The 25413-nt window shown below is 41.2% G+C and overlaps 1 protein-coding gene across 1 annotated transcript in view; it reads right to left on the bottom strand.

The window, feature by feature from the left end:
• Positions 1-19955, bottom strand: part of CHPT1 (choline phosphotransferase 1) — a 28151-nt gene extending 8196 nt beyond the window's left edge. Inside the window, exons 1-5 of the mRNA XM_052639703.1 lie at positions 19683-19955; positions 8347-8494; positions 7912-8053; positions 3939-4023; positions 894-1025 (exon numbers count right to left, since the gene is read on the bottom strand). Coding sequence (XP_052495663.1) covers positions 894-1025; positions 3939-4023; positions 7912-8053; positions 8347-8494; positions 19683-19955 — 780 coding nt within the window. The remainder of the gene's footprint in view (positions 1-893; positions 1026-3938; positions 4024-7911; positions 8054-8346; positions 8495-19682) is intronic.
• Between the last annotated feature and the right edge of the window lie 5458 nt (positions 19956-25413).

The following is a 25413-nucleotide window of genomic DNA, read 5'->3' as shown; positions in this document are numbered from 1 at the left end:
TTTTTAAGTAAAAATGCTATATTTCAGGTTTTTACTCCTCTTATTTATTAGGTCTGGCTTCAAGTGACTTTAATTTTTCTCAAAATCAAACCCATCCTTACAGGACAGAAATTCTGAACTACAGCAAATTAAAGAGAATGAACTATAGCTTAAAGGCATGCAATGTTTTGATAGAAGATGGCATCACTGGAAGAAGTTCATAATGTTCAACTACCTTGAAGATGACATTTAAAAAAAAACATAGATATTATATTTGTTTAAAAACTGAGCAGAATTCTTTCTGCCTCTTTTCTCTGCAAAAGTACTGAAAGAGTTTTTAAAAACAAATAAATACAGAAGAATTATAGATGAGCAAAGTGTAAATAACACAACAAATACAAGGTGTACCCACTCAAGAACTGAGGCTGAAGTTTTTACCTTTTAAAATATTAGGGTAGTTTTAAAAATGTATTTCAGTGATGGAATTTCAATTAAATTTACTTCATGCATAATAAATTGTCCCATATGTGAAACCATGACTTTGGACTGCTTTCCTGACATTCAATCAGGAACTCATTCCTTCCTCCTCCTCTCCTATATCAGGGCCAGGCACAACAAGGAAGAAAACAAATGGCAGCTCTTAATTATGTACAATAAACAGCAGATGATTACATGGAATGCCACCAAAGCCTACTCTAAGAAAGGCTGTAAAGAAAGAGGAAAAATGCTGTAAAATCAGTTTAAACTGTTTCAAAAATGCCTTTTTGTATTATGTGCCTAAAAAGGATTCTTTTAAGATATTTAGTTTCCTTCCCTATTTTTAAAATCATCATATTTTTAGTATCTCTATAGCTGGGTGTTAAGAAAATTTATCATAAAATTAATACTGAATGATGATGAAATTTATGTCTTACTGCTATAGTGGATCCATTCTTGCCAACACCACCATGGAGGATAACATGGAAATAATTTGAACAGGAAAATATTGCTCCACCTACTACGCCAAGAACTGGTAAGATCTTCAATTTTATTTCTAGGATGGGTATCTTTAGGGTAGAAGAAAGAAACACTTCATTAAGAAAACAAAAGGTATTTTCCTATTAAACAGTAAAGCAACATTACAATGCTGCTAAGTCTGCTAAGTCACGTCAGTCGTGTCCGACTCTGCGCGACCCTATAGACGGCAGCCCACCAGGCTCCCCTGCCCCTGGGATTCTCCAGGCAACAACACTGGAGTGGGTTGCCATTTCCTTCTCCAACATTACAATAGAACCCTATATAATAAGCTACCCATTTTCTTATAATCAAACCCTAACTTCTCGAATGTAACCTCAAGTGTTAATTTTTCTTCTAATGGTTTTATCTTTTAAATGAATGCACCAAATTTAGCTAAGTCTTCTTAAATAACTGTGATGAAGCATTTCATCTTGCAAGCCTTCATCTGCTTAAAGGAAACATGAAAAAGGATGTTCGCTTGACTCTAGTACCTCTAAAAGGCAGCATCTTAGGAGTCAGACACTGTGATCTGTGATCTGTATCACGAATGTGACAAATATCACAATGTGTGTGCATGCAAAAATTTTGTGTAGTTAACATCCAGGATTAAATCTCTTTAGCAATATATATTTACCTGTTGGTCAATTGCTGTTCAAGAAAACTTCCAAAGGCAGCAAAGGATTTAAAAAACAGTAACAATGAATTGCCAAAAGCTATAGGCTATTGTGTTTGAAAATATACTTTGAAATACTGTACCAAAATTTGTGAAAACTACAATAACAATTCAATTTAGAAAATCTATATCTAAAACAAGTATTCTTATTGATGGGAATAAATAGGTATGCTTTCTTCCTATGGTATTGCCAAAATATTGAATGAAATGATTTTAAGATTAAATTCTTCCACAGTATAACTAAATCAGAATTCCAAACTAAAACAACCACATCTGACAATGACCAGAGTTGCCTAACTGCCTCTAAGTCCACATTTACCTTCTAATGGGTATTGGCAGAGCAGCTACCATGAAAGACACATCTATAATATTTTAGAGGCCTGTGTAGCACATCCTTGATTCTATTATTTATTCTTAGATGATAAGAAGGAATGTGAATATCACAGAGAATGTTCCACTACTTAAAAATATGCTCAAAGTCTATTTCTGAGCCTAGTAATATGAATTACAGTTGGCAATTCTGAAACTAAATGCCACAGAGAAATTTCCCCCAGTTTTTAAAAATAGATATAATTTTTAAAGCAATTTTAGGTTCAAAGCAACTGTACAGAAAGTACACAGAATTCCCATATACTCCCTGCCCTCACACATGCTTCCCTATCAACATTCTCCACCAGAGCGATAGAATCCATGTGTTACAATCCATGAACTGACACTGACGTCATTATCACTTATAATCACCCTAGTTTATATTATAGTTTGCTCTTGGTGTTGTACATTCTGTGATAATACGTAATGTATAAATGACAAATGTATATTGACAGGTGGACAGGTATCCACCATTATAGTATCACACGGAATGGGTTCACATCCCTTAAAATATTCATTCTCCCTTAACCCCATAACCTCTGGCAATAGCAGATCTTTTCAGTGTTTCCATCATTTTGCCTTTTCTAAAATATCATATAATTGGGATCATACAATATGGAGCCTTTTCAGACTAGATTCTTTCACTAAATAATATGCATTTAGGTTTCCTCCATGTCTCTTCATGGTTTGATAGCTCTTTCTTTTTAACACTGAATAATATTCCATTGCCTAGATGTACCACAGTTAATCCATTTACTTGCTTCCAAGTTCTGGTAATTATGAATAAAGCTGCAATAAAGATCCATAATCAGGTTTTTATATAGACATAATTTTTTTCTGGCTATGCCATGTGGCTTGTGGGATCTTAGTTCGCTGCTCAGGGTTTGAGCCTGGGCCCACAGCAGTGAAAGTACTGAATCCTAACCACTGGACCACCAGGGAATTCCCTGAATAGACTTAATTTTTAATGTATTTGGGTAAACACTAAAGAGCACAGTCACTAGAGCCTACGGTAAGAGTATGTTTAGCTTTGCATTTCTTACTGTTTGTACTACCAGGGGTATATTGCTTTGTGATTAAAAACAGAGTCTGGAATTAGTCTGTTTAATTTCCAGCTCCAGTACTTACTAGCTATGTGTCCTTGTACAAATTACTCAATCATTCTAAGACTTATTAATAAATCAGAATAATGACAGTATCTACTTCATAGCGTTGTTCTGGGGGTCAGATGAAAAGAGTGACAGTAAAATATTTAAGAACATAGTAAGTACTGAATAAGCATTAGTTGCTGACAGCTGATATTATCCTTATTATTCTTCTTAACTATGGACATGAAGTTTTGAGTCAGCCAATAGTGTAAACTTAGGTTGTAGTGAGAAAATAATTTGTTTCTTCATAAATTTCCTTCCTCTGGAAAGCATGAATTTGTAACAATGGCCTCCTTGAGAGCCAACTTTTATCTGAGGTCTCCAACCAAGCAGAAAATAAAAAACATTCAACATGAGAAACTTCACTCATAGTAAATTATAAAAAATACAAATTAGCAACTTTCCTAATATTGAGGGGCAAGTTTCAAACATAAAGTATTTGACTGAATTTACTTTTTTTTTTTTACTTTTTATAAATCTCTTTTATGAAATAAATTTTGGCCTGAAAAGGTAGTTCAACTAGCGAGTCTAATTGTGTATTTGGGAAATGGAGTCATTGTCTTTTATGTAGTAGTATATTCATGAATAGGGTAGTATATTCATGCTGTAATAAGGTATATAGAATAGTAATATTATAAAATGAAGAAAAAAGGTTAAGAAATTGAATGAATATTAAATATAGCTCTAAGACTATCTGAAGAAAATTAACAATACAATATTTTCCCCAAATGTTTAAAAAGTACTTAAATACAAATTTAAACACTTAGATTTACCGTATAGTCCCACATTGTTGCTCCTCCAAATGTAGACAACACAAAGACGATCACCAAAGCTATCTGAATTTCAGTTACATCCACTCTAAAAAGGAAAGATAAAGAATAGAGGTTTGTAAATCAAATTCCTGAATATGAAGGTTCATTAACCATATACTGAAATCAAAGATGTAAAAATCTCCATAGGCTTATTTTTACCTTTAGTTCCATCACTGAATTATCAATTAACTACACTGTTAAGTGAAAAAGCCTACAGGAACAATGTGCTCACATATAGGTAAAAAACTTGTATAGCATATATACAATTGCTAGTAACAGTTACCGCTGAGATTACAGAAGGCTTTTATCTTCTACTTTATATACTTCTGCAAAGTTTGAATTTTTAATAACAATTATGTATTACTCTTGTAATAAGGAAAACTTAATAGTAACATAAAAACAACCAGATGATTTAAGGCAAATTCATAAACACTCTCAAGTCAATTTCACTAAAAAGTAGGGAAAATTCCAATAGTTTTTCTCATTATGTTGCTAATAGTCATTATAATTTTTGGTTTCCACAGACATTTCCCCTCTATATATAAACATACTCGTAAAAGTGTTAGCCACTCAGTTTTGTCTGACTCTTTGCGACCCTATGAACTGTAGCCTGCCAGGCTCTTCTGGCTATGGAGTTCTCCAGGCAAGAATACTGGAGTGGGTAGCCATTCCCGTCTCCAGGAGATCTTCCTGACCCAGGGATTAAACCAAGGTCTCCTACACTGCAGGCAATTCTTTACTGTTTGAGTGAACAGGGAAGCCCTAAACATAAACTTCTTTTAAAAACCCACTAAACCAAGCAACATCAGTCTCTAATCTGCATCCTCTGAAGCTACCAATTCCTCTCTCCTTTGCTCCATAAACAGGCTAGCAAGTAGTCCACATTTGTAATTTCCTCCTCTTCATATTGCTGCATAATCCACTACAGTCCAGTTTTTGGCCCCATTCTATTAAAATTGTTTAAGGTAAACAGTGACTTTCAATTTGTTGAACGTAAGGGATACATTTTGGTTACTATCTCACATAACTCCTCCCAATAGTTAGATCGCTGATCACACCCTCTTTCTTGAAAAGCTTTACTGTTTTTATGCCATGTTCTCTTGTGATTCTCCTACCTTTCTGGAAGAGCTTCCCAGGCTCCTTCCTTCACATCTTAAATGCTACTGTTTTCAGAATTCCTCTTTTCTCTTTTTAGATTCTCTGAATATTATATCTATACTTAAGAGTACCATCTATATGCCAATGACCTCTAAATCCATTTCTCCAAATCCATATATTTTTTTCTGAGCTTCAGATTTTATGTGTCTACCTCCTTTGCATCTCTTAGATGCCCTGCTAGAGCAATACTTACTGCTCTGCAAATACAAGAAATGTAGGCATTAGATGATCAAATAGATCCAGCTATTGGAGAAGGCAATGGCACTCCACTCCAGTACTCTTGCCTGGAAAATCCCATGGATGGAGGAGCCTGGTAGGCTGCAGTCCATGGGGTCGCTAAGAGTAGAACACGACTGAGCGACTTCACTTTCACTCTTCACTTTCACGCATTGGAGAAGGAAATGGCAACCCACTCAAGTGTTCTTGCCTGGAGAATCCCAGGGATGGGGGAGCCTGATGGGCTGCCGTCTATGGGGTCGCACAGAGTTGGACATGACTGAAGTGACTTAGCAGTAGCATGGAAGGAAAGACTTCTCAGCTGAGTTATTTTGAGGGCATTTAGAGGGAAAAGGTGACTGGAACATTAATGCACAAAAAAAAGGAAAATGTAATGACACCCAGTATTTGTAAGATCAGTGACAGGCAAATCAAGGCCTCCAGACTGCATGGAGAAATAGTCAAGTTAGTTGAAAAAGGTAAACTAAGTAATATAATGTATGGTATTTTGTGAAGAAAAAAGAGGAAAAGTACTGACATTTACTGAGCATCTATTATGAGTCTTATGAGCTATATATACATTATACCTGCTTTTTGGGAAAGAGAAAGTGAAGTGATTTTTCCATGCTTATACTGAAAACAGCTGGATACTGCTATGGAAAAATGACTTCAGAGACAACATTCTTTCCCCTACACCTATGATTTATTATCAGAATTTTGTACTCTTTTTCAAGTAACAGTGCAGAATTCCATTAAGTTAATCCATAATTTTTCCAGGGTATGACTAGTGACCAGAAGCGACTAGGAAAGCTGACAGAAATTACAGGACAAACTTTCAGTGAACTGAACGACATATACAGGGATCGAGCTAGGAACCTTGGTTTCACACATGCATCATTCATACCACAGAAAGCTTCATTCTTCCTCTTTTAAGGATAAACTATATAAATGACTAATTTGGGGGGGGGGAATTTATTATTGTTTATTGACAGATTTTTCAGGACATCCATCCTAGCCAATTGACAGTTGATACTGACTGACTTTGTAAGTACTTACAGAAGCTTGGCTGATGTCCCACATATAGATCCTTCTTATAGTGTTAAACTGGACTATCCATGTGTATCCTATTCAATGCTCAGTGATGCTTTTACTTTGATAAAGTGAAATCATACAGAGGAGGATCTGTGCCATGGAGAGTAAGCATTTTACACGCTTGAAACCCTGAGCAGTGCAGGATCTCCTCCAGTCCCTCACATGTCTGGTGCTCAGTCACAGCAACCACTTCCCTAATATTCTGAGTACTTCCTCTCCTCATCCTCCTGCCTACAATGCTTTTAGCCCAATCTGTCTGGCATATTCCACTCACAAGTGACTCATCTTTCTATGTCCAATTCTAGGCACACATTAAGCTCTGAGCCAACAGTAAATGAGTATAAAGTGTACAACTAGGTCAGGAATGTAAAATAATTCATTTCAGAAAGATTTTTAATGAAGTTGAAAGTCAAAGAGATAAAGTCTAAGTCATTAAATAACTGCTGCTACTGAACAACAGTCGTTAAGAGTGTGGGGTTTGGAGAGTTGAGTTTAACCCTGGCTCCACACTTTTTTCTAGCAGTATAAGAAGTTACAGAACTTCTCCGCCTCGCTGGTACAGTGGCAGTAATAGCCTCAACAGGGTCAATGTGAGGAATAAATGAGAAAAGGCATGAAAAGCACTGAGTACACCACCAGAACCACGCAAGTGCTCAACCTCTGATGGCTGTGACTATTCTGTAAAGTCAATGTGTAAAACTGCCAGTGGTTTTCACTCTGCTAAATGATCCATTGTTTTGAGCTTCTCCTTTCAGTTATCATTGTCAGAAGTTGTTTTCTTGTCCCCCCCCCCCCCCGCCCCCCGCAGAGCTACTGCTTCTCCCAGGAAGCACTAAAGTGCTGCAGGAAAGAATCTGAAGACGGGGGAAGCCAAAGCTGAGAATGAGCCAAAGGGAGATGGCTACTAAAGGATCAGGCAAAGAGGGAGCTGATGAGAAAGAGAGAGAACAGAGCTCCAGTCTTGTGCACTGTTTCCTGGTGTCTAAGCATCAGGGGCAAATATTACAAGAGGCTTTTACACTATCTCACCAACTGTATACCACAGCTGAGATTCTCACGACTACTGTTGTTCGGGACTGCTGTAAAGGGGTTCCCCTTTATGGACACACCTTTAGATTTCATATCTCATTATTTTATCTTTTAGCCAAATGCTTCTTTTTTAGGTACTTATATCCTTTTTCTACTTTATTCACATCCCTTATTTTTCTTTTCCTCCTGTCAATGTGAACTTGGGCTAGTAAGTTGGAGAGGAAGAAAAAATAAAATTATCAAGTATGTAACTATAACAAGAAGAACACCTAAAAGACTAAACCTAAGATATAACATTTATGGATGCTTCAATAAATTAAAAGGTAATTTAAATTCATGATTGACAGTTTGTTCCCTTTATTATGAATAAATGAAGTATGACAGTGAAAATGAATTTGATTATATCTTATAAAATATACAACTTAAAATACATACTTACTTTCCAAACCTCAACACGCCTGAAACATAAGTCTGCCAGTGAGCACAATAAAACATGAACATCCCAATAAAAGAGCAGAAAAACAACCAGTCAGGATGAGTTCCTAAGCGAACAGCAATTGAAGCTCCAACTGCCATGAAAACTGAAAGAAATAAGGTTTAAAAACCATTAAGTATTTAAAATATGTTAAATAATTGGCACTGAATGTTTAAAAATATAGAATTTTAAGGTGCATAATCTTGGCATTAAAATTAGGCAAGAATAAATTACTGAACATACATTTTTAGTGTATTTACAAAAAAATACACTATGCAAAATTGCTCCCAAATGTAAACCAAAACAAACCAAACAGCTCAGTTCATTTAATTTTTTAAGCCATCGTTAAAAAACAAACGAACAAAAAACAACTGTAGGAAAAAATCTCCACTAACTTACCTGTGGAAAGAGAGTCGCAACCATGGTCAAAAAGTTCCCCTAAAGGAGAACAAGAATTTGTTCTTCTGGCTTGTTTCCCATCAATAGCATCCAGTGACTGGTAGATGAAGAGTCCTAATGCACATAAAAGGTATGTCCAGTATGGTGCCTAACATGAAATGTTAACAGTGAAGACTGGTGAGTGACAATAAGCCAGCTTCTGTTTGAAAACAGCTCAACTCAAGCCAACCAACACATTTTCTTATGTTCTCACTTTATAGCACCTCAGCATGATATAAAGAACATTCATAATCCTCTTTCTACAGATATGAATTAAACTAACAAATGAATTGCTCTAGATTGGGTAGGAGGTCACAGACTATACTGTGGGAAGCAGAAAGTTAAATGACTGAATGAGGATTAGGACCCTGATTTTGATTCTTAGTCCACAGCTCCTTTAATATAATACTATTCATATATGGCACTGGATTTGAAATTATTCGGTAAGTCTCCACTGTGAAAAAAGAACTTTAAGACAAACCACAGACCCCTGCTTCCATTTATGATGGAATATCAGGGACTGGATTTACCCTCCCACCTTGGATAGCTAGAAACGCGATCAAATAAACAGAACAACCACGTTCGGACATTGCAGCCGGCGCAGCACTGTGATCCCTGACAGAAGGGAAATAAGTGACATGAGCCCCCTGAGTACTCCAGCTTAGTGCCGATGGGCAGTGTCCAGCCCGCAGGGCAGGAGTGGGGACCTGGAAGAGCCCAGTGATCCTGCTGTGCTGAGGAGCAACAGAGCAGAACTCAGGAAGGTCAAGGCTCAGAGCACTTGTAAGGAGAGGGGCACATGTTGTGGAGATCTACAGAGGGGATCTTTGAGTCTTTGGCTGAGAAGTGACCTGTGCCTAGTGAGAAAAAACTACTAATGAAGGCCAGGGAAAGAACCACATTCCCACCAGGCACAGCAGAAAGACCTTGTAATACTTGTGGCACTGGGTAGAGTTCTCAGAAGTGTAATGCTTTAGCAGTGGGGATAAATTAGCCTTAGACTAAAGGTTTCTCTGATAGCCTTAACAGATGTAAAATCCAGCCTCAAAGGGATCTGACTGATTCCAGGTAACTTACCTATAGCCAAGGCAAAGTACATCTTAAAGGAAAACCCCATCAAACCTAGTACCCCTGAATATAAAATTCACAATGTTTGGCATCCAATTAAAAAATTACTAGTCACTCAAAGAAGCAGAAAAATAACTAGAAGTAAAATCAATCAAAACAATCAGACCCAGGAATGACAGAGAGAGTGAAATGTGCAGAAGAGGACATTGAAAGTTCTGATAAATATGCCTCATATGTTCAAGAAGGTAGAAGAAAAGCATGATAGACTCCAGTGAAATTTCTAGAATGAAAAGTACAATATTTCAAATGTAAAATATACTATATGAGATTAACAACATTTTAGATATTGCAGAAGAAAATATCAGTGAATTTACAGACTATTAGAGGAAAATATCCAATACTGTGCATAGAAAGAAAAAAGGCTAAAAATAATTGAACTGGGCCTCAGTAACCTGTGGGATGTATGTAATTACAGTCTCAGAAGGAGAAAAGAGAAAGGGTTGGACATGGAAAATACAAGAAAAAATAATGGCTGGAAATGTCCACATTTGATAAAGCCTATAAACTCCCATATCCACGAAGCTCAGCAAACCCAAACCCACCGAGGCGCATCATAATCAAATCACTGAAGACCAGTGATGAAGAGAAAATCATTTAAGAAGCCAGAAGAAAAAGACATATTACATACAGAAGCATGGATAAAAATGACAGAGCAAAGAGTCAGTGAACTTGAAGGTAGGTCAGTAGAAATGATGCAATTTCAACAAAAGAGAGAAAAAGGATTTTATTTACTTATTTTGAGAAAAAAAGATTTTAAAACAACTGTTCTTTTCTTTCTTTAAAAATGTATTCTGCTTCCCCAGGGACCCATGTGATGAAAGCAATGGCCAACCCAGAATTCTGTCTCAGAAATGAAGTATAGCAAAAGTGTTGAGACCTAGGGTTTCAAAGTTAGATCTGTGTTTGAGTTCTTGGCTCTGTTATTTAATAGCCAAGTGACCCTGGGCAAGTCATTTAAACTTTCTAAACTTTGGTTATCTCATTTGTAAGATACAAATAAAACTTGTAGTTGTACACAATGAAAAAATTATTAAGATAGTTCTTTACACACACCAGGCATGTAATAAGTGCTCAAAGAAGTTTGAAGTGAAGTGAAGTTGCTCAGTCGTGTCTGACTCTTTTCGACCCCATGGACTGTAGCCTATAAGCCTCCTCTGTCCACGGAATTTTCCAGGCAAGAGTACTGGAGTGGGATGTCATTACCTTCTCCAGGGGATCTTAGTTTAGCTATTGTCATTAAACACTCTAAAATGATATTTGACATATCAATGTGGGTATGGCTTATGTGGTAATTCTGCAAATAACCAATCAACTTGCTACCTCATTCCTCAATCTTTCAAAGTAAAGTTTACTTTGAACTTTAACAAACATTTCATCATTTGTTAATATTAGATTTCCAGTATTAATAGCTACATTGCTGTTGTTGTTTAGTCACTAAGCCGTGTCCAACTCTTTTGCCACCCCACGGAATGTAGCCCGCCAGGTTCCTCTGCCCGTGGGATTCTCCAGGCAAGAATACTGGCATGGGTTGCCATGCCCTCCTCCAGGGGATCTTTCCAATCCAGGAATTGAATCCATGTCTCTTGCATCTTCTGCACTGGCAGGTGGATTCTTTACCACAGTGCCACCTGGGAAGCTCCTTTCCACTGAATCCTTTTCCCCCTAAATGACAGAAAGTAAATCATCTACTTGAGGATGTTCCAATTCTCCCTTCTTATACAGAACCTTCTTATATGGAAAATTTGGAGCTTCTCAAGAAGCAGCTCCCAAAGGTCCACATTAAAAAGTTCCTGATTCTATCTTCTAATCTAACAGACAAGTCTAAAGGTCAAGGTGTTAACAGAAATCCATGCCAAAATAAATTTGGCTACTCGTGGATACCACGGTTGGGGGTGGACTCTGCCCCTTATTTGGAGAAAGGAAATGAAAACTGGCTCACTGGCCTAACATGACTTCACTAGGATATCAATGGAGTTAAGATTTAGAGTTTAAATAGGGAAAGAGGGGCAGGGGAATTTCAACAGGAAAGACAGAGAGGAGGGCTAAGCAGGAATGAAAGTAGAGGCCTGAAAGTGAAAGGTTTATTCATGAGTCCATGACCAGCTCATGTTTCTGGAACAGATATCCACAGGTCATTACAAGAGAGACTGGAAAGGTAGTAATGTTATCTTAAACAGTACAACAAAGGACTTTCAAAAATGCATTATCTTGTTTGAAACAGCAATCCACAGAGACAAGGCAGCTATTATGTTCTTTTTATTACAGATAAAAGTGAAACTTAGGGAGGGGTGATAAAGTTCCATCAAGAAGAGTTAGACTGGATCCAGGAAGCAAACCCTAGTTTTATGACCTGGCCCATGAGATGAGATCTATCAGATTTACTGCCCTGCAGGCTACACAGACTAGGTGCAGCTTCCCACCTGGATTCTTATCTATTCTTTCAAACCTGCTGAGAAGCACTTTCCTGCCCCCACAAATACTATTTCAAGTTCAGTGAACCAGAGCAGTGGGAAATTGGCTGCAAGCTGAGAGAAGACTTCCTTCCTTTTAAACCCACGAAGGCACACTAGTCCACTAGCTGCCAGTTCATTCCCTTTCCAGTCTTCCCAAGGCCGCAGGGGCTGGACCTATCTTTTCTATTCCCTGCAGTCATCACCTCCATTTCCACCTGGGAGCTATGAAATAGTTTGCAGATTATGTTATCTCTGCAAAACAGGCCCCAGGCGGGAGATCCTCTTGCCAGGAACAGTGGGCCTCTTCCTTCCAGGAGTCTGCTTTAAATGCGGGTCACTCCAGAAAGTTCTCCAGGTGGACACAGGATTTCCAGAGCCATCCCAACTCAATTCCAGTTTAAAAACAAAACAAAACTTATTTTCAAAATTTTCAAATGTAAACCCAGGAAAATCAGGGCACGGATTACAAATTATAAAGTCATAAGCAATATGTTAATATCAGAATACTTCTATAGAAGGAGGCTATTACAAAAAGTGGAACTTCTCCAGATCAGATGAGCTCCTTAACATTTAGGTTTTAAATTATATTATCTTTATAGTATCTACTGTATCTGGGAATTCCCTGATGGTTCAGTTAAGACTCCATGCTTCCACTGCAGGGGCCATGGGTTTGATCCTTGGTCAGGAAACTAAGATCCCACATGCCATGTGGTGTGGCCAGAAAAAAAAAAATATCTACTGTATTTTTTCAGATCAGAACTTTATAATACATCATAGAAATCTTTCCAAGTCAAGCATAAAGATGTATTCCATTTGCTTACATGACTGCATGGTATTCAATGATGTGGGTAAACCACAATTTTAAATAATACCGACTTCCCTGGTGGCTCAGGTGGTAAAGCGTCTGTCTACAAAGCCGGAGACCGGGGTTCGATCCCTGGGTCGGGAAAATCCCCTGGAGAAGGAAATGGCAACCCACTCCAGTACTCTTGCCTGGAAAATCCCATGGACGGAGGAGCCTGGTAGGCTGCAGTCCATGGGGTTGCTACGAGTCGGATATGACTGAGTGACTTCACTCAATCTCAATCTTACTAATGATGAATCTTACATGACTGTATGGAAGATTATAAGTTTATTCTAGAAAATAAAATAATTACTAAGAAATAATTATAAGTTCATGTCATTAAAAAAACACTAATAAATTTAAATTGCTTGTCAGTTACATCACTAAAAAAGAACTATATAAAACTTAAGTATTTGGGAAATTTTACTTTTTGTAGCTACTTGAATTAAAGGATTAGAGAAATCAGGGATTTGAACTAGAACATGTGGCAACTGTTTTGTTCAAAATAACTCTGGATCAGAGAACACTCATATATAGATCAATTATTTATTCCGGGTATTGTACTCCTTTTTATTTGTGTGTTTGAATGAGCACACACATCAGGAAAAGGAAAAAGAGACTTAGAAAGTGATCAGTGAACACATTTCGGCACACTGGACAAATTTAACTTATAGCTCAGACCCTAGAATACTGGATTTTGGAGGAACACATTCTTAGGTTTTTCTGTAAATGAAAAGGCTAACCTAGGTAGTCTCCAAGGCCCCATCTTTAATATGAGAATAGAATCCTCTCCAGGGTAGGAGGTGTGTTCTCTGGTTTTAAAACCTGCTATATATACCATGGGAACTATATAACTAGATAATTAAAATCAACTGATGATTAAGTAACAGGTTACCTCATAACTATTCAGTAAAATGGTTGCCAAATTTAAGAATACACGTCTTGGGGCTTTTGTGCAGACTGGATAGGCGTATATACTCTGTACTCCACCTGCAAATGATCCTTGAATGAGCTATTTTACCTCTCAGTGCTTCAGCTTCCATTTACGAAAAATGGGAATAATCACTGTTCTCAGCTCATTGTGAGAATTAAAGGAATTATTACATGTCAAGTGCTTAGAAAAGTGCCTGGCATATGGGAAGAGCTCAGTAAATTTTAGTTATTATTATTTCTGATACTATATAAGATACTTTTTGAGTGATTCTTAGGTAAACTTTTCATTTTAATACTTATATCTTTAATCTATTTTAACAATAATAATTTAAAAACTAGCTAGCATAGCTATCAAACCTATAATTGTACAGCTATTAAGGCTTTGAGTCTAAGTTTTTAAGGAGTAGATTTAAAGTTTATGTGAAGAAAAACAGTATAGGTAATACACAAAAGCAAAAATGTTCCCAAATTAAAATTTAGGAAATACTGAAACTATACATACTTGCTTATATGAATTTTCACACTTAAAAAGTCCTCTTTGCTTTAAATGGCCTTGGGTGTAAGTTGATACAGATGCAAAAGATATTACATAACCAGTAACCACTGGGTCAGCTGGTAATGGAGAGACTTCAATTATCCAAACATCAGTTGACTTCTCTCTCCATAAAAAATAAAAACTGCATTTAGACAAAGATCAGGCATGTGTGAAAAACTGTAATGCTGGTACAGCGTTAGAAGGTGGACTTTGTACCCAGTTGGGTGAATCTAGTGATTTTTTAAAATATAATTAAATTTATTTATTTTTAATTGAAAGAGAATTGCTTTATAGTACTGTGTTGGTTTCTGCCAAACATCCACATGAATCAGCCACAGGTATACCCGAGTCTAGTGATTTTTGAGAGAAAACTCACGGAATTTTAATAGACTGCTAATCTGACTGCTCTAACCTGTATTATGTGCCTGTGACACAGCTGAGCCTGTGACCAGAGGCACTTCGTTGTTTACAGAGGGAGGGTTCCCACTGGAACCGAGGCTGGGGAGGCTCCAGAGGCTTGGTGGACAGGAAGCCAAGAGTCCCTCTCCATCCCTCCCAGCAGGAAGGCCCTGGCAGCTCACTGGTTTACCCCAACCTGTGGCCTCAGCTCAGGGCAGGGGCCAGCGCTTGAGAGGAGCACACCCACCTTCATAAAACGAGGCAGGTCACCAGCTGGGGGTGGAAACCAGGCAGGACACAAACACCCCACAGCGTTCAACCAACTCCAGGGCCAGGGGGGCTTTCTCAGGACTTCAGAAATCTGTACTTGAAAGACAGCATTCCTTCTTTTAAGCTTAGTGTAAGCAGTTGTATTCTTTTTAAAAGCCTCTTGGAGCATTTACTAGAATTCTTGTTGACAATGCCAGCCTCTCCCTAGGCAAAGGGAAACAGGCAGGGAGGGGAGCGAAGAGAACCCCTGGACAGATCTACCGTCACCATCAACTCCTTTGGGTACCTTCACACCTGTTTCGCTCTGTAACTTCACAGAACCCAGGTGGTTGGAGCTTCTGCCCAGGCCAAACCCACCAGGAGCAGGATTGAAAGCTCCTTCCGTACTCACAAGGCCATGTTTTATCCACACTTGAACCAGAATTCTAAAGGGGACACAGTTTGTTCCTTGGGAATCAAGTACAGGAGAGCCAGGCATCAGAGCTACTTCTACATCACCGGCAGAGGCTCCTTCTGGACAGCACGGGATTAGAGTGAGGCCAGCAAGGCACAGTGGCTGCAGAAGTGAAGGAGGCATTTTCGACTCTCAGGGTCGTCTGTGCCTGCCTGCCTCACTCTACTCCCTGCCCTGCTTCTAGAACTTTCACCTCCTGCGAGGTAGCCTGTTTTAGTACGAGAGGCCACTCTCTCACAAGAGTCCTGCCTTCATAAACGACGCTTCATAAGTTACTGAACTGGAAAGAAATATTCTAGATTTCAAAGAAACCAAACCTGTAACAGAATTTGACTAGGTTATTGCCTTTTCTTACTATTCCTCCAACAAATAATTCTTTATAATCCAAAGGCCACTTGAATCTGAATTATTTAGACAGGGAACAAACCATTTCTTAAGGTTATAAATATCTCCTCAGATACACTTGCTTTCGATTCATATCATAAAGGAAAGAAATTATTCAAGGCCCTTTGACCCAGCCCGATGCTGGGCACCAATCTGCTATAAACACACTCTTAATAGCAGTCACCTGGATTTATATACAGATGGCAAGAGGGCAGAGCAAAAACATTTACTCAAGAAAACCGAAAAGGGAATGGAGCCACAGTTTATGCCAGTCAAAAATAAGCATAGGAGTGTTTTGTGGTAGAGGATGCTACGAAGCTGGAGCCCGAAGAACCAGACTCGAATCACCAAATTTTCTCAGCAGTTCAGTTCTTGTTTTCTGTTTGCCCTGACTCTTGCATACTCATGTCAAAACTCCCTGGACCAATTTGATAAGTATTTAATCTGAAACAAGCTAAAACTGAATGTGGATGGAAAAACATAATCTCCCAAGATTATAAACTGCTATTTCCTGCAAGCAGTCAAAAGTTTAGCAAATATTTACCAAGCGTCTACTTTACACAAGGCACTGTGCTGTGGAGAATGTTCAAATAAATGGGCAATTGCTGTCTGAAGTTAAAATATGGTAGACTGTCTTACTCAATAAGGACATATATAACCAAACAACACATCACACACATAACCAAAATAAAATGGAGAAGTTCCACAGGAGGGCTACAAAGACCTGTAGCAGAAGTATAGTTTTCCAGTTTGGAATCCTGGACTCAGTTTAAAGAGGTTAATTTATTTCCCTTTAGTTTCCGTATCTATAAAATGAGGATAATAGTAGTACCTTTTCATAAAGTTGTAGAGAGGATTAAATGAGATAATAGACAAAAGCAGTTTAAATGAATGCCTAGCACATAAGAGTGTGCAAGTGAGTGCTAAGTTCCTTCAGTCATGCCTGATTCTGTGCAGCACTCTGGGCTGCAGCCTACATGGTTCCTCTGTCCATGGGATTTTCCAGGCAAGAATAACGGAGTGGGTTGCCAGGCCCTCCTTCAGGGGAATCTTCCCGACAGGGATCGAACCCATGTCTCTTACATCTCCTGCACTGGCAGGCAGGTGTAAGAGACCAGCACCATCTGGGAAGCCCCAAGTACGTGAGTAATTCCCTGTCAATGTTAGTTAAAAAGTGAAGTCACTCCGTCGTGTCCGACTCTTTGCAACCCCCATGGACTGTAGCCTGCCAGGCTCCTCTCTGTCCATGGGATTTTCCAAGGAAGAGTCCTGGAGTGGGTTGCCATTTCCTTCTCCAGAATGTTAGTTATCATTGCTATTATTATGGAAGTTCATAGGATTAAGTAGTTGATTTGACTTCAGAGAAGGAAGAAAAATTTCCTAAGGAGATAGTGTTAGGAATGGACACTGAGAGATGAAGTGGGACAGGAGGAAGAAAGATGAAGGAGAAAAGAGAGGGACAAGAAGTAAAGAAATCTTAAAAAAAAATTTTTTTTGGCTGCACTGCATGGCATGTGGGATCTTAATTTCTCAACCAGGATTGAACCCCTCTCTCCAGCCCCAGCCTGCATTAGAAGCATGGAGTCTTAACCACTGGACCGCCAGAAGAAGTCCCAAGAAATACCCTTGATATAGGAACATGCAACAATGAATATGAAAGCATATTACACACCTGATATGCATTACATAAAACACAAGGTATTTTTCCTGCAGATCACCCAGAAAGGAAAGAACTGCAGATGAGACAGTGGTGATATGTGGTAAAAAGAATCGGGCTTGGTAGTCAGGCCTTCTTAGAGCTGAACCTTGTCAGATCCTGTCTCTGTGGCCTGTGAACTGCGACGCTCCTTTTGTGGTCTTGCTGAGCTATTATCAGATAGGCAGCATGACTCCTGTAATGGTGTTTCTCCTCACTGCTACAGCCACTTAGAAGCATGTGTAGGATCTAATTACACTTCAGAAATACTTCTCAGTTTCATCTTGTTTTTTCAAACTTTACTTCCTGCTTTTGGGTCATTCTGATTTCTTTTTTTTAAGTCCCTCAGATCCTCCCTGTCTGCCACCTTTTTCCTTTTTTCCTTTTTTTTTTTTGAATGAACGAGGCATAGCCTAAAAATTAATTTAACCTGTTCCATCAGGCCCCACCCCCTGTCATCCCTGAACAGAATCTCCTGGACTTTTCTGCATGTCCTGCTCTTTGGAAGTGCTCAACAGATGGTTATTAAATTAATATTGAAGAGTTCGTGATTTAACTGGCAAATAGAAACATTCAAATGTTGTTAGCCAAACCAAGGCCCAATAAAAGCTAAACTTTATTATAAGTTTGCAGGACATTTTCCTAACAGTAATATTTTTAACAGGTTGAACAAATTCTAATTTTCTACATTTATCTGCATGTAATATATCATTTAGTCCTCAGTGCATTCTTGTGAAATTGGTTTGGCAAGTATTATTTCTATTTTACATGAGGAAAGCAGGCCTATGTTGTCTGTCATTCCATGGTGTGGCAAAGCCACATTAGAACCAGGCCTTCCCTTCTGGCCCAGTGCACCTTCCATTCTGGCACCCTGCCTCTGGGGAATTCTGCAAACAGGCTTCCACTCACACTTTTTAAACAATATGTAAATGAATTGACAATGGGAACGCCTGCCGAAAAATCCAATATTAATATAACTAAAATATCCATCAATCTATGTTTAAAATATAGGCTTCATCAAATACTTAAAAAAAAAAAAGGATCCATGTATGGAGGGCACTGTATTCCTATCCAACCTCAAGTCAAATTAGTTCTCCACAGGACCTATACTCCCTGGAGAAGGAAATGGCAACCACTCCAGTATTCTTGCCTGGAGAATCCCATGGACAGAGGAGCCTGGCAGGCTGCAGTCTATGGGGTCTCAAGAGTCGGAGACGACTTAGCCACTAAACCAACCAACGAACCAACCAACGAACCATATACTCAAATATGGTTATAAACGGAATCTCTATGTGGAGGGCAAAGAAAAGAAAGCAGTGTCACAGAACGTGCAATGTAGTCTTTATTCCAGGTATTCTAAAAAGCCATAGATGGGAGTGGCCCCCTCTGCCTCCTCCCCCCATCACACTCAGTCCAAGTGACGCTTCTGATTAACAGGTGTCAAAAGCCCACGTTATTTACTCTTATTTCTGACACAGGTTAAATATGGTTAATAAAAGCCGTTGGCTTTTACGATCCCTGGGTCATGATGATAAGCATTTACACCTTGCTAATACTTTTGCTTTCCACGAATAAGTCAAGGAAGAAAGAGGAAGTAGTTAATCTCTTAAAAGTAACTTATCTTTGATCAGCGCTATCAGTAATTACAGAATCACTAGCACAACCTTTGAGAAACAGACGGTTAAGTACAAAAGTGTCCAAAGGGCATTTCGGGCTTGGCCAACCCAACCACAAGCCCTAAGGCCAGGAGGGAGGGACCTGGGGGTGTTCAGTGACCAGTGTGCAAAGTCACCGACTGCTTGTCCACCCCCACCCCCAACTTGGCGCAGAAGGAGGCGGCGGCCAGACAGGCAGGCCCCTCGCTCACAGTGGCCGAGACAGCCCGTCCGCCGCCCCGGGGGTGGACGGGACTGGACAGTGACCTTGAGAGCCCCTCCGCCGTCCGGAGGAGGCTCGGGGTACACGCGGGACTGGGTAGCGGCGTGACAGCCTCCAGGCAGAGCGGAGAAGGCTCGCGGCGGCCGCGGCGCGGGGGCAGAGGCGGTGTCCACCCCTCCGCGGTCCCGGGCGGCTCTGCCGCGTGCGCGGGTTGGGGAGGTGGGGCGCTCCGGGAGCCTCCAGGGCTGCACCTGCGCCGGGGCTCGGCTCAAGGTGGGCAGCAGTTGGGGGCCCGCGGGCGGCGGGCGGTCGGCGGGCCCTACCTCCTCGGTGACCGTGGGGCAGTAGGAGATGAGCACGAGCGTGGTGAGCATGTTGATGGCGAGGCCCAGGAGGGTGATGGAGTTGGGGGCCATCCACAGCGGGATCCACTGGAGCAGCCACGTCCAGTAGAGCTGCAGCGGCGGCTCGAGCAGCGAGACGCCCGCCGCGGTATAGCGGTGCTCCTCCAGCCGCCGCAGCTGCGCCGCGCTCAGCGGCTCGGTCAGCGCCTTCAGCCAGCGCGGCGCCGGCCTGGCCCCGGCGCCCGCCGCCATGGCCGCCTGCGGGCCCCGCCGCTGCGAGCGAGCGCCGCCCGCGCGGGGCTCCAGGGCGGGGACAGGTGGAAGGAGGGGCTCGCGGGCCCGGGCCTGCGCCGGCCGGGTGGGACTCGCCGGTCCGGCCCGCGGCCGAGGTCGAGGTCAGGCCGGGCCGCCCCTGGTCCGGGGGCCCCCGCCCCTAGAGCCGCCGGCCGCAGGGGGCGGGGCCTGACGGGGTGCGCGGGGAGGGGGCGGGGCCGCCTCGTGAGGGGTCCGGCCGGCGCGACCTGTCCGCCCAGGCCTCCGGGTCACCTCTTGGGGCTCCACCGACCGTCACTTTTTAATTGGCGCACAAAGGGTCCAGACTACCCCAAGATCCCGATGCACCTGCCTCTAAGGTCCGATTCTTCTCCCGGGACCGCTGGTGACGCTCCCCGGAGGGAAGTCTCGCCCGCGGGACAGTTAGTAGCGGTTCCTCTAACTCTTACGGTGTGCATAGCTCGGCTCTCCTCTTTGGTGAACGCCCTGGTCTTCAGCCACACTGAAGGACGCCGCTGCCTGCAGACCTGGGGTCGGCAGGATACTGTGTGAGAACATGATTTTTGCCCATCTTGGGTCACCGGTTTGAAGGCCCCATCCGTTGGCCCATAGAGAGGTCCTGTTTGATAAACGTACGGGGATAGGATAGGTCTTCCTTCCAACCCCCAGGACTGGGGGCCCTGGCCGTGTATTAGCTCTAGAGAACCTTCACTTTCCGGTTCAAGGATCAAGGTTCAGGGTTCAGAGTCCAAGGTATGGGAACTACCAATCAGGATTTAGAAACACCGTCTAACAAGGGGACTGAATGGTTAGAACTCAAATGCCTGTTTTTCAGAGCAGCCCATACGGATAACCATGTTGTTGTTTTTACACACACCGTTCCCCCCAAAGACAAGGATCCAGGTGGTACCTTCCTTCCACTGCCCGCCACACAATGGCAGTTCACCAGCCCCTTACCTCACAATGCACTGTTTAGACCCAGGGACAGCCTATCATAAACATATCATTTTGCACAACCGGCGACAAGCCTGCCACTTGCCTTTTCTTCACCTCAGAGTTCTTAGCAGTAGGCACTTCTCTAAGTGAACTAACTCAGAAGCTGCTTAGTGACAGTCATGTTGGGCAGTGGTTATCAGCGGGTAGGACAGATGCCACCACAACACCTTGCAGATGGGCTAACAAACTACTACCCAGCCCACCACCTGTTCCCATACAGCTTATAAACTACGGTTGGTTTTTAGACTTTAAAAAATTAAAAAAAGAATTTTTTTCTGTGATGCAAAATAACATGAAATTCATATTTCAGTGCCACTAATAAAGCCATGTTTATGCCTTACATACTATTTATGACTGCTTTCATGCTCCAAGGGCAAATTTTAGTGGTTGTGACAGACACCATATAACCTGAAAAGACTGCAATATTGACCGTCTAGCATTTTACTGAAAAAAGTTTGGCAATCCCTTCTTTGGAGGAATAGGAGGGTGTCTGTAGACCAAACCATGCATGGAATATCCATTTCCTAGTCTCTTATGTGAAAAATGATACAAATGCAGGAAAGAAATCAGAATGATAGAGATTCATTCTTAACTCTGTTGGGGTTTTTGTACAGTAAACTTGGAGATATCTGTCTTTTAACTTGGCAGGGTCACAAGTGAGTCAAGGAAAAATCCTTTTTCAGTTTAATAAATTTAACTATGTTACAGATAATTTTAACTATAGATCAAAAAACATCATAGCGAGAATGAAAGGGCAAGCTGGGAAAAGGTATTTCCCTCGAATAAAATCCAGACTGAATAGTACCCAGATCATATAAGGAATTTCCGGGTGGTCCAGTGGTTGGGACTCTGTGCCTTCAATGCAGAGGGCTCAAGTTTGATCCCTGGTCATGGAACTAAGAGCCCACATGCTGTGCAGTGCAGCCAAAAGCTATTTTAAAAAATAAACACATTTCCTATACCCCAAAGTTCTTTCTTAAAAAAAATTATCTTACTAAATTTACTAAAATCAATGATGGATTCTCTTGGCATGAAGACTTTGGTAAAGTCCAACCTCCCTAGCTTGGCATTCGAAAGCCCAGTCTTCTTTTCCCAGTCTTATTTCCCGGGTGTCTCTTCCCTCACTCCTCTCCCTAATCTGATGCTCCAGCTTCATGGATGCATTAGGTATTCCCAAGTACACACAGCACTTCCTCATGCCCCACTTGGCTTCCTGGGCTTGGAGAGTACCCTCCATCTCTCATCACCCCCACAACATTGCTCATTGGTCAAGGTTCAGCTTAAATTCTGCCTTCTCTGAAAGGCCTCTCATATTCTTCCAGTTTGATCTCTCCTGCTTCTACACAGAGTCTCTTATACCTTGTAATCCAGTCTGCCTTGAGGCACTTGTTTATGTACTGATCTCCTTCTTGTCCAGCTCGGAGTACAAGGGTTGTATCCCTGCACTGAGTGTGTTCCTCAGTCCTTGGTACTGAGTAGATATCCATACATTTAAAACTTTTTTGTTTTGAAATAATAGAGTCACAGAAAGTTGCAAAAATAGTACAGAGAGATTCCTTGTACTCTTCAGCCAGGCTTTCCCAGTAGTAATGTCTTACATTATCCTAAGTACAAGAGACATCCATAAGTTTTTATTTGGTGGTTTATCTTGGTTTAACTACCAGTTCTTTTTGTGTAACTTGCAATCATATTTCAAATCTTCTTCCTCAGCATCTAGATCAACTTTTCACAAAATGTTCTGGTCTCATGTAGCCAGATTAAGTGTAAAATAACTGCTTCAAAAAGCCCCTAAATTTCATTGGTTTGGAAAGGCACGTGTTGCAATAAAAAAATCACCTGGCTAGATTTTCAGTGTAGCAGAATTTTATCTTTCAGAGAGTCAAGCTTTGTGTGTAAGTTTAGAGCTTTGGACCCACAGGCTGGAGTATTTATGAAGATTAGTATAGTTCTGTGGTGTAAATCCTTGCCTTTTCTCATTTACGTGGTCTGGTTTAATTTGTTTTTATAGCTCTGTACTTTGTGACTCTAAAGTCCAACTTATAGAACCATGGCGCCTTACAAAATACATGAGTGGACATAAAGTGTCCAATAATAGATTGACAAAAACATTTGCTCTCTTCTCTAGAAATGCTTAATTTCTGGATCAAGATCAGAAAAGCAAATTTCACAATAGAATCCCTGAGATGTTGTAATTGTGTTTTTTATCTGATATTTCGAAAGCAATTTATGGTTGGAAACTGATTTTCCTCAGAGACACAGTTCTTAGCGGTCTGTCCTATTTATATCCTTTAACTGTTTTTTATTTATGATTGTTTTCTGAGTTCTCATCCCACTGCTTTAAAATGTTTTCCATGGTATGATCTGAGGAGCATTGGAGGGAATCTCCTTCCTCAAAAATTCCTTCTTCAGCAATTTGTGGTAAAGCCCCACAATGAGTTATTCTTATCTTTGGATTGGGGCTTTTAGGATAAGCAGGTAGGTCAGATTTCCATGTCAGGTTAGGTCATTATCAGAAACACCTTAGGAACAACGCTTTTATCAGAAAGTTTTTCCTCTGAGACAGCTGAGAGGGAATGACTACAGACGAAGAGCCATGAAAGGAACTTGGGGGAGACAGCTGGAGCTGCCCGCCCCCAGCACGGATGAGCACAGGAAGCACCTGGAGAGCTTGTGATGAGGCAAGTGACTGCTGCTACTGCTGCTGCTAAGTCGCTTCAGTCATGTCCGACTCTCTGCGACCCCATAGACGGCAGCCCACCAGGCTCCCCAGTCCCTAGGATTCTCCAGGCAAGAACACTGGAGTGGGTTGCCATTTCCTTCTCCAATGCGTGAAAGTGAAAAGTCAAAGTGAAGTCGCTCAGCCGTATCCAACTCTTAGTGACCCCTTGGACTGCAGCCTACCAGGCTCCTCCATCCATGGGATTTTCCAGGCAGGAGTACTGGAGTGGGGTGCCATTGCCTTCTCCGGATGAGGCAGGTTCTAAGTTAGCAAATCTGGACAGAGAGTGCAGGGAAGGTTTTCAATCCTAACGAGCTCCCAGGTAATGCTGATGCTGCTGGAAACCAGACCCCATGTTGAGTCATAAGGGAATGAAGGATATTCAGTCTTAGAAGGCTTGGGTGGAGGCATGGCTTGGAGCAGGCCCCAGGAGCAGAATGCGGAGAAACAGGGCTGTGGACAATTAAAGGATGAGAAAGACGAGGTTGGCTCACTTAATTTTGGTTAAACGGTGCTTTCCAGGACAAAGAAGGGATATACAGATAGATTAAATTTTTCTATTTTATATTACATATGTGTATTAAGGGCTTCCCTTGTGGTCCAGGTGGTAAAGAATCTGCCTGCAATGCAGGAGACCTGGGTTCAGTCCCTGGGTCAGGTAGATTCCCCAGAGAAGAAAATGGCAACCCACTCCAGTATTCTTGCCTGGAGAATTCCATCAACAAAGGAGTCCGGCACACTACAGTCCATGGGGTCGCTAAGAGATGGTTACAACTGAGCGACTAATACACATGTGTATTACACTGATTAAATGATACCATCTACAGTGGAATTGAGATCTATTTTGTTGGTCATTGTTTCATTTGTTTTTTTTTTGTGGCATGCAGGATCTTATTTGCCCTACCAGAGATCGAACCCATGCCCCCTGCAGTGGAAATGTGGAGTCCTAACCACTGGACCACCAGGAGAGTCCCAGTTGTTCATTGTTAATGAGGTTTTCCGTTATACTGTGCTTTCCAGACTGGGATACATTTAGCTCCCTGACACTATGACTGGAATGACATCCATTTGAAGATCTGGGAAGAAAAAGTAATTTTCTGTTTAATAAATGCATATATCATGGAGAAGAAGGTAACATGGATAAACTTTAACAAATAAGCAAGTGAGGGTTGTGGCAGTGGCTTCAGGCTGGGCTCTCACATCCTGTCCACCATTTTCCTTTTTTCTGCCAAGAGAAGGGCTGTTGAGTCCGACAGTGTGAAGAGCCCATGCCTGAGATAATCCCAGTGAAGCACAGAAACAGGTGCTCTTTTCTTTCTGTCGTTGATTTTCTCATTTCCGTTTCCTCTTTCCTTAGTTCCTTGCCTGGTATGGTTGTTTCTGGCTTCATTTCTGTCTCGTTGCTCTTGACTGCCCTTCCCTCTGTACAGATAATAATGTGTTCATCTGGGCTCCTTTCCTCCCTCCTACTTGACAATAATCCTGGGTCTTGGCCTTCGATGAGCCCATCCTAGCCTCACCCTCCTGGTCTGTCCATCACTGTTGCTTAACTTCTTCAGGGAGTGGAGTTACTAAAGACTGTGGGTCAGAGTCCATGCTGGTCACTATGAAGACTTGACATTTATGGAAAGATTCATACAACGACTTGTCTCACTAATGAACTCTTGATTCTACTGCAAGACAATGTTCCGTGAACCCTAACTGTGAGCTATTATAGTTAGC

Source organism: Budorcas taxicolor, chromosome 5, assembly GCF_023091745.1.
Source record: "Budorcas taxicolor isolate Tak-1 chromosome 5, Takin1.1, whole genome shotgun sequence".
Classification (NCBI taxonomy): domain Eukaryota; kingdom Metazoa; phylum Chordata; class Mammalia; order Artiodactyla; family Bovidae; genus Budorcas; species Budorcas taxicolor.
This window is presented reverse-complemented; position numbering and strand designations above follow the sequence as displayed.